Genomic DNA, 10,189 nt, shown 5'->3' with positions numbered 1-10,189 from the left:
ATTTATTGCTGTCTGCTGTGTGCATGGGGGGGGGGGGGGAGGAAGGTTCTGTGTTCCTGATGTTTAGTGAGTAGCTAGCCAGGAAGGTCAGACCCCAGCCTCCTCTTCTATAGGCAGGCATCCATTTAGACAGTCTCTATATTCTCGAATTTGGCTTGGGATAGGCCTGCTCCACCCCCAATAGGGATAGGAATAAAAGCCTAGCATTTTCCCCCAGATAGTCCCTGTTCTCTGACATTTCCTTTTCCATCTCTGTGAATGCAGGCTTGAGAAGAACCGAAACAAGAAGGAGAAGAACCAGAGTAGTTGACTGTAAACGATGCTCGAGATGTCTCCAGCCCAGCCCAGCCTCTGGCCCCAGCCCTGGACCACAGAGCCCAGTGCTAGCCTATACCTGAATCCCAGAGAATTTCCCAACTACACAATAACATACCACACACTCCAAGCAGTGCCAATATCATATTTATTATTTTCTTTTCCATTTGTTTGCTTTCCATGGCAAGTGAAAAAATAATTTAAACCAATTATATGTACAGAGGCTTGGCCACTCTTCCCAAGAACTGCCGGAAAGACCTCAGCCCCTTAAATAGCAAAGAAGGGCCACCTTTAACAGCCGTACAAAACTCCACCTAGAAAAGTCTCATGTGTAGAAAGGTTGTCTTTATTACAAGCATCACATTTTGGGGACAGGAAGGGAGGCCAGAGTGGGAGATGGGGGAGAGTGTGCAGGGTAGGGCCACACACACACACCTGCCCAGGGTCACCCTGGGTGGGGAAGCTGCAGCTGAGGAGGTTCAGGTGATCTGCAGTGGGGTCTCCAACATCTCCATGAGGAAGCTGTCAATGGGAGTGTCTCCAATGAGCTTGAAGAAGAAGAGGTGTTCCAGGCATTTCAAGCCGATGGAGCGCAGAGCAGGGAGACGAAGAAGAAGCTTGGCAAACCTGGAGGGAAGCCAAGGGGCACTGTGAGCAGGGAATGACAAGAAGAAACACACCTACTGTCACCCAGTGGAGACTGCCTGAAGGGTCTCTACCAAGCTGTGACAGACAGAAAAACCCGGAAACAGAGATGAGGGAGCCGGAGGATTGCAACCCAGAGAACTTCTAGGAACTTCAGAAACCAGCTAGAGGGCTGGTTTGTGTTAAAAGAACCGGGCTCCCACAGCATGTTAGCAGCCTTGGATTTTATGACATGTTCCAGAATTGTCCTCAGCCACACACACACACACCCATCAATCACGGAACTGACACTGCCTGCCAGCCAAACATTTCCCTGCGTTCCTCGGGGTCTGCCAAGATTGGTAGTGGGGGCCTTGGAACAGGGCATGACACATGAGGTGTGCTCTTCTCCGGACAGCTATCGGCACTAGATGAATAAAAGTGGGGACCTGCTGTGTACCAGGCACGACCAGAGACGCTGATTTTCCTCAGTCTAACTGGCCTCTTTAGACTCCGTGACCTCAGTCTGCTTCCAAACCAAGTAGTTCTTGATTTCAATCAGAACTTCTATGACCAACTTCCGCCTCTGAGCTTCTCATCAGGTTGGGATGAGGGAGGGAGGGAGACTGGCAGTCGGCTTCTGAGAAGCTTGTCTGTTTAGGGAGAAAACACACACACACGCACTCACACACACTGACCACATATGCTCACACACCCGAGGCCCACACGTGTGCGGCTCCCATTGCTCTCACACATGCGCATAGTCTCTCCTTCACTCTCACCTCCTTTTTGAGCGTGGAGTATCCCCTATCCGAGCAAGGAGGCTCTGTATGCTCCTGTATTTACGCTGGTCCCCAGCTGGTGGCGCTGTTTGGAAAGGTTGCGGATACTTTGGGAGCTGGGGCCTCACTAGGTGAAATGAGTCGCTAAGGGCGGGACTTGGGGTTTTAAAGCCCGGCCCCCTTTCACTTGATCTCTGCTTCCTGAGTATGGTATGATGTCACCACCTGCCTCCTGCTCCTGCCACCAGGCTTCTCTGCCATGATAGATAGTATCTCTCAGGAACTAGAAGCCAAGATAAATCCTTTCTCCCCTAAGTTGCTTTGGTCAGAGTATTTTACAGCAGCAACAAGAAAGATAGCCCCTCCCCAACGTGGGCTTGTGCATCTACCCTCACACACACATACTTACATACATACGTGTGCATACACACATTTTTACATATGCACATTTACACTCAGGCTGCCATACAAACACAATCGTGTGTGTGTGTGTGTGTGTGAACATCCTTATTCTCACATGTACACACACTTTAACATTTGTCTGTACTTTCTATAATAGGGTGTTCACTGTGAGAGATAGGCACGGGAAGAGGATGTGTGTCATCTGTACAGCCCATCAGGTCCCTTGATTTGAAACATGCTTTGATTTGCCTATGTGACTTCAATTTTTTTTCATTTCAAGAAAATTTTGAACTGGAATGTCAAATGTGCATACTTCTATATCCATGGTACTCGATGTTTGAAAATACAGCACCAGGGCTGAAGAAATACCTCTGTCAGGAAACTATCCGCCATATAGTCTTAAAGACCCGTGGAAGAGACAGAAGTGTGTCTGGGGCTAACTGGGCAGCTGGCCCTACAGTCTGTGAGTTCCAGGCCAGTGACGTCCCTTTCTCACACACATAATGCACACAGAGATAAGACGCACACATACACTTAAGAAATGACATCTGAGATTGACTTCTGGCCTCTAAATGCACACATATGCACACCCAGACACACAAATGCTTCTATACCAGCATATACCCAAATAAGACTCGAACTTTCGCAAAGAATTTGGGCCCTATAGGGTGTACTGCTATGTTATATCCACAAGGTGGCAGCACTCCTCCACTGAAAATGCCCTGGCTGGGCAGTGCCAGCATGCAAGACAGACCTATGCCAAGTTAGCTACCTGCCTAAGTAAGCCAAGGGATTCCCCTCATGCACCTGCCGAACCTCCTTTGAGCTCACCTAGGTGGCTCTGGGGGCATAATGGAGTCACAGGGAGGAAGGAGCCTGGGTCTTTGAGTGCTGGTAGAGAAGATGGCTTTCTGTGTGCTGAGTGCCCACCAAGACTGAAGACTGAGAAAGGAAACTTTCACTGGATTAAGTTACTGGCTTAATTATTAGTTAACTGGGTCTGTTATCACTACTTCACTTCTAATAATACAGTAATCTGATTATTAATCGACCCACCCACTTGGTTTCTTCACAACCTCTGACAAAATACAGTTTAGTCTCTGCGGAACATTTGGTAGATGTCAGTGTACCATCCTGGATCAACGGATATGGGAGGTGAGAATCACAGTTTCTCATTTTAGTCAGTTTGTAGAAAGGGCAAATCCTTGCTCACCATGCTTTGCGGGAAATTTTAAAAGGTTTGTTTTAACCAAACAGCAATACTATAAATAGTACAACAAGGCCACCCAGATGGATGCCTGAGGACCAGCATCTCTCAGCTCTCAGAGCCTGTCCTTTGTGCTCCATGAGAGTCACCATGGGGCAGGGACTGTGAGGGACTTGCTGTCGCTTCACAGAGACGTGGGTTCACATCTTCTCTCCACCGGCCACCAGCTTTGTGATCTCCCTTAAGAGACTTGTCCTTTCTGGATCTCTGAAACTGGCTGGATTTGAGATCACGCTCCCGTACCGACCCATGCATTTCCCTGTTCACCCAGCATTTAAGGATATGTATCCTGGTCTCCCGCCCGCCCCATTTGCAAGAAAATCTGTCCCGGGTCCTTGTGTACTTCCCCGAAACTGAAGATACGACCAAACCTGTACATAGGTGCAGAAAACGTATGTACGTGTGCATATACACATATAGAGCAATGAAAAAGTAAATTTATAAGTTAAACACTCAATAAGAGGTAAACAATGAAAACAAGACACAATTATCATATTAACACATGGTAATAAAAGCTGCTGAAAGGTCACTGATTCACTTGTGGAACTGCCCATTTAATGTTGGCGTTTTCAAACTACGGTTGACTGCTGGTAACCAAACAGCACAAAAAAAGCAAACCCACAGGCAGATTGGGCTAGATGCTACTCTATCTGCAGCCACTGCTTTAAGCACTAATGCTAGCAGTGGGATGAATGTTGACTAGACAGACACGACCTTGACCTCGCTGAGGCTTTAATCTTGTGGTGCTGATGTCAGCCCAGTAAGGAGATGCACAGTCAATAGGGGGCGGAGGGAGGCGCTGGGAGGTGTGATGCTGTTAACATTGCGTTCCACATCTCTCTCACCTGCCTGGCTGTTCCGGATACTTCTGCTTGGTATAGGCCTCCAGAGTGGCATAAACCTTCTCTCGAAGAGTCTCTACCTCAGAGGGGTTGGATAAACCCTTGGCATCTGCAGAGAGCAATGGATTGGATTTCTGGTTAATGCCTCAGCAGGACAGCCTCCTCCAGACAGCATCAAACTGGCCACCCCCCCCCCCTTGGGGCTGTGAGAGACACTTGGAACTCACTCTCAGGCACACCTGGGAAGTAAACAGATCCCCTGCATCGGGTGGCTATCCTTCCTGTGCGTCATTTCCCTAACAAACTCTCCATCTGAAGGATTTTAAATTGTCAACAGTGAAACAGACCCTCTGCTGACTTAAGAAGAGGTTATCCAGGCCTGTCTCGAAAAGCAATATTCACGCCCTCACCAGATGCTTTTGACTCACCGAGTGTGCCTAAGTGTTGAGATGGGGCACGAAAGCAAACCCTACACATGGCCTGCATCAGAGCTACACCCATCTTGGACCTAAAGGGTTCACGTCTGTCATGTCAAACTACTGAAGACTGGACATATCCACCCAGCAGCATTTGACGAAGCTGGTCACTTCCTCCTCTTAAAGTGATTTTGCCCCTGGACTTCCAAGATGCCACTCCCTTCCCACTGACCACATGCTAGGCTCCTTTAAAAGCCCTTCTTTCTCCCACCAGCCTGTGAGATTCTCAGTACCCAGCTCTTTTTGCCGTTTTTTGCTCCCATTAGGTTCACAGCTGCCTCCCAATTCAGGCAGAGGAGGCCAGCTCTTACCTATGTATCCTTTGGTCCTGGCTTCTCTTGAATGTCTACTGTCCATTCCCCCAAGTTCATTGTCCGAGGAAAACATCCTGGTTATAACCCACTCACCCTTAGAACATGCTGCCCCTGGAGTTTTGCCCATGCCAAGTGAATGGAAAATGAACCACTCCTGAGACATATATGACACTTGTCATTCTTCCATACCCTACATCCAGCTCACTAGAAGATCTCATCTACCCCAGCTGCTCCCACCCAATGAAACTCCACACCCAGCTGAAATACCAATGGCTCTGGAGAGGAGAGGCAATGAAGAGAAGACTCTATAGACTGATGGCTTCTGGACTCAGACTGTTCTGTCTCTGCTGAGCTTAGAAGTGGGGGATGGGACGGAGCAAATCAGAGTCCCAGAGGTCAACCTTGAGAGAGGGCTGAGCCCCACACAGTGGCTGGAGTTAAACAGACATTACCTGGGTTAAACAGCACGATGGCCCGTAGGCACCCCAGCTCTGACTTATCCATCTGCATGTCTTTCATCTTGGACACCAACTCTGTAAGGACTCTTCACAGGAAGCAAAGGTAGGGAGGGAGACAAGGGTTAAGTTAGGGACCAATAAAATAAATTCCACCGTACTTGTGATGGCCCTATTCAGGTTTGAGATGCTGCCATGGGTATAAGGGTGCAGGGATGAAGATGATGAAGCCCCTCATCCTAAGGATTACAGTGTAGAGGAAGAAACTGGGGTGGAAACGACCAGCTAAGGGGCTAGGTCCAGTGAGTAATAGCCTCTGGGGCTCACCAGGGAGGAAGAGCTGCGGGCCTCCCAGCAGGGAGCAGAAAGACATCCTGAATGAGTTGGATATGAGCAGGGAAAGGCAGCTCAGGGCACTGTACACATAAGAACCCAGGAAGGCAGCCCAGGTCAAAGGGCAAACATCTCCAGGAGCCATGACAGTGCTTGAGCGCATCATAGAAAGGGGCAAGGCAGAAATCAACGCGTCTAAACTGAGCAGGTATGTCCCTCAAAAAAGATTATTTATGGTGGACGGAAAGGGGCCCTGGGTCCTGGAACTTGATAGAGAGACTTTCTCAATATCAGCTGCCCATGCCTTCAGCCCCAAGTCACTCACCTACTCATTACTTTAATTACTTTTATTGACTACGTATCATATTTCATATATCATATATTATATGTATGCTTTATATTGTTACCATTTACTTCATTTTTTAAATGCCTTATAATACATATACATACTTTATATTATATTTTGATTTTGATTTTTCAAATATACTTTAGTATATTTAAGAGAGTGAGGGGCTGGCCAGATGGCTCAGCGGGTAAGAGCACTGACTGCTCTTCCGAAGGTCTTGAGTTCAAATCCCAGCAACCACATGGTGGCTCACAACCACCCGTAATGAGATCTGACGCCCTCTTCTGTGTGTCTGAAGACAGTGACAGTGTGCTTATGTATAATAGTAAATAAATCTTTGGGCCGGAGTGAACAGGGACTGAGTGAGCAGGGTCGACCAAAGTAAGCAAGCGAGCAAGTGAGCGAGCGAGCGAGCGAGGTTGACCAGACTGAGCAGAGGTCCTAAATTCAATTCCCAACAACCACATGAAGGCTCACAACCATCTGCACAACTACAGTGTACTCATATACGTAAAATAAAAATAACTCTTTAAAACAGAAAAAGAAAAGAAAGAGTGAATCTCTGTCGTGGTATTATTTCCTGACCGAGCTTGCCCCTGCTGTAGCATAGGGATCTGGGGTCCAGAGAGAAAGAGGCCAAAACACTGTTAGCCCAGAACACGGAGCCTCTTGAAGATGGGTCTTGACCCTTTCTCCATCCCTGGCCCCTATGGTGCACTGCCCTCTCGCCCCCCAGCTTTACTGGCTGATGCCAGAGGTCCACCCAACTAGAAAGCATGAGGGTACCAGGCCCTTCCATCTGCCTGGCAATGATGCTGGCCTCTGAGTGGCTTTGTTTTATTACTGTCATCTTTGCCAAACTCCCTCTCTCGATCTCCAGATTTCTATTTTCACGTGCTTAATCGTCTCTGGAAACCGGGCTCACACCTGTAATCCCAGCACAGGGGAGGCTGAAGCAGGAGGATTGTCACAAGCTTGAGCCTCGCTGGAACAATAGAATGGGACACTTGTCTAAGTACAAAAAAAAAAAATCCCAATGGTTTTGATATAGTCATGTGTACCTGTTTGGGCTGCCTACTGCTTCTCGGAATTACACAGAGGGAGAGAAGGGAGAAGAAAAAAAAGAGAAAAATGTGGGTATACACGTGTGTGCATATGCACACTGCGTGTAAATCCTGGCAACAGAAGGGAATCAGCACAACCTGTCAAAGATGGAGCCGACTCCCGCGCTGTGAGCGCTGCTCCTGTGCACGTGGAGGCCCGTGGCCAGCAGGATGCCATCCTGGACGGAAACCGAGCGGTGGGAGAAGGAGGCAATGAGCAGTTCATTCCACCCTGTGAGCACAGAAAGGAGACCCTGTGGGGAGAGCCGCACTCCGCGCTCCTGGAGAGCCGTGAGATGCGTGGCGCATCATCCCACGTAATGAAAGCAGAAATGGAAATCCCGGAAGGTTACGGCCCAGCCCAAGGTGACACAGGTAATTAGCGACAGAAGAAAGGATAGGGCTCGAGTTTCCTGACTCCGTGGCTCTGAGCGTGCCTGCCCCTGAAGTTTCTTAGCTGCAGCCTAAAAGGGCAGCTTGAGAACCAGCAAATGTGGACCAACGGTTTACCATCAATAGTCACCGTCAGCGGAATGATGGATACAGTGACAGTAGCTTATACTCTCCACCCCAGGGCTGACAACCTAGTTGTACCTCCTTGGTGTGACCTATAACAACGGCACAGTACGTAGCTTTCGGTGGACACCCAGTGATCACTCATCATCCAACAGGATGAGTGGAGTGGATGGCTTCCCAGAGCTCAGCCAGTCCTCACGAAATCTCCCTAATGACTGTGTCAAAGAGGAGCCATGGCAGATGTCAACAGACTGCAGTGTCCTTGATAGAAGACATAAGACTGTAGCACAAAGAATCTTAAAATGGAGGAAGCCTTGAACTCCAGCTAACACAGGCCTAGGCATAAATTTCTAGCTGTCTTTGTGTGTGTGTGTGTGTGTGTGTGTAGAAACATCTCTGTTTGTTTGTCTTATCATTGTTGTAAGACACTGCTTCTAATTATTCCCAATAGAGTGATTTATGTGCCTTTAAAATGTAAATTATAAAACTACAGAAATATTTGCAACGGGGTGGGGGGTGGGGGGAGCCCTACTTCTTCCATGAATGGGGTTTCATTTGTGAATGAAAGTTCTGCGGGGGGAGGACCATTTAAATTCACAAGTCTGTAAAGGAAATATAATGAAGGCCAGGCACCTTTAATCCCAGTGCTTGGGAGGCAGAGGGAGGTGCATCTCTGTGAATTTGAGCCCAGCCTGGTCTACATTCTGAACTCAAGGAAAACACAGCAATTGCAAGTTGTTCCTTTTAAAGTCCCACCGTCTCAAAAGAGCCCGTCTAGGGCTTTGTCTCAGGGCAAGAGGAATCCCATGTCTTACCTGCCCGGAGTAGAATGACCTGGTCCTCCAAGGTGAGGTCTGAGAAGTGGGGGATGCGTTTGGCCCACTCAACGAGGGTGAAAAGTTGCTTATCGGCAGCATGGCATATGTTGGTAACAGGGTCATTTGTCTGAAAAAAGAACAACTTGCTATGAGCCCCTCAGACGCTAAATCCCCCTCTGTCACCTCCGTCCCACCCAAGAAACAGAAGCTGGGAGGAAATCTAAGGCAGCATACCGAGTTCTCCACGTTCATGTCACCGTAGGGTTCTGTCTTTGGTTCCACAGCAAGTTCGGCTTCTAGAATCCTCTCCACGGGCATGTCTTCGTGGCTACTACTGGCACACTCTGCCTCGCTCTCTGCTCGCTCTCGGCTCCTCTGCCTTTCTTCTTGCACAGCTGGCACGGGGCAAGACACACAGATGTTACAGAGTGGCAAGGATCAGTGTGGGGCAGTCACCTACCTATATAAAATGAGACCCACTGTGGTATTGAACCAGGAACACAATAATGCTGACAGACAGAATGAAGACAGGGGAGCTGCTTCCTAGTTGATTCAGAGATGGGTTTTTAGTTATACTGTTTTCAAAGCCTTGCCATGCCCCTCTTAATCTTGCTATTTTAGCATCTCCTTGCTACCCCCTGTGTCTTCATCCTTCCTATACTGATGTCTCGGATAGGCTGTGAGCATGCAACGGTTAAGGAGTGAGCCCATTACTGTAAAAACTCCTCTTGTCAGATCCCATGCATCTGCCCTGGCATTCACGTCCCATTAGGTAGGCCCCCTGTGCACCAGCTTGAACACAACATCACCTGATCCGACTTGTCAGGGAAAATCTTCCGGGAGCCAGCTGTGGGGATTTAGTAAGTGAAGGGGTGGAGGGATGTCACCTAGAAGACATTTCAGAATGTGCACTGATTTCATGGGTGGGGGAGGGCACACAGGCAAAGCTATAGGCTGGAGTTCCTACAGCCTTCCCAAACTTGGGGGTTTTCATCAAAGTTGGCTCTATGTCTCAGAACTCTTGGGCCTACGCATCAAGAAGCGACACAGAGCTCATACCCTAACACTGCCCTCGTGAGAAGAGTTTTGATTGAGTTCCTATCTATCCATCTCGGAGGCTATTATTTCTAATTTAGTCCCGGCATCAATGAGAAGAATTCAATACTGGAAGATAGTTTGCCTCCCGCAAGGAGCAAATCCCACTCTAACTTGGTAAAGCCCCTTCACAAGTAGCCTTTCCTCCAGGACTCTCCTTCCCTGCTCCCAGCCCACAGGCTGAGGAGCCCTTCTCCTCTGACGGCATTACCAGCCACAGAGGCTGTCTGAAGGGCTGGAGCTGGGTGAATGATGAGACTGATTTCTCAAGGCCAAGCACAGGAGAGGCCTCAAAACTACCCCCAATACTCTGAACCATGTAGAGATGGTATTATGTGGCCCGGAGAGACAGAAAGAATATAGAGATGGAGGAGAAAGGGAAAGGGGATGGAGGTAAGAAAATGAGAGGGTAGGATGAAGAAACAGAACAGGGGAGAAAAGGTGAGAAGAGAGAACAACACACTTCAGATCCAAAGAGATCGTTTTCCGAATGTAACTGCC

At 48.5% G+C, this 10,189-nt stretch overlaps 1 protein-coding gene across 2 annotated transcripts in view; it reads right to left on the bottom strand.

Annotated features, from left to right (window-relative positions):
* Positions 1-449: 449 nt before the first annotated feature.
* The window catches only part of Rxrg (retinoid X receptor gamma), a 41,249-nt gene continuing 31,509 nt past the window's right edge, over positions 450-10,189 (bottom strand). For both annotated transcript variants that reach the window (XM_021157140.3, XM_021157147.3), the window contains 6 exons: positions 8,828-8,988; positions 8,591-8,720; positions 7,359-7,491; positions 5,475-5,566; positions 4,236-4,341; positions 450-942 (listed from right to left, as the gene is read on the bottom strand). In XM_021157140.3, the coding sequence (XP_021012799.1) occupies positions 795-942; positions 4,236-4,341; positions 5,475-5,566; positions 7,359-7,491; positions 8,591-8,720; positions 8,828-8,988 (770 nt within the window). In that variant the 3' untranslated portion in view covers positions 450-794. The remainder of the gene's footprint in view (positions 943-4,235; positions 4,342-5,474; positions 5,567-7,358; positions 7,492-8,590; positions 8,721-8,827; positions 8,989-10,189) is intronic.

The sequence above is a fragment of the Mus caroli genome, unplaced genomic scaffold (genome assembly GCF_978045245.1).
Source record: "Mus caroli unplaced genomic scaffold, Mus_caroli_1 scaffold_1, whole genome shotgun sequence".
Taxonomy (NCBI): domain Eukaryota; kingdom Metazoa; phylum Chordata; class Mammalia; order Rodentia; family Muridae; genus Mus; species Mus caroli.
The sequence above is the reverse complement of the archived record's forward strand: the minus strand, read 5'-3'. Positions and strand labels throughout refer to the sequence as shown.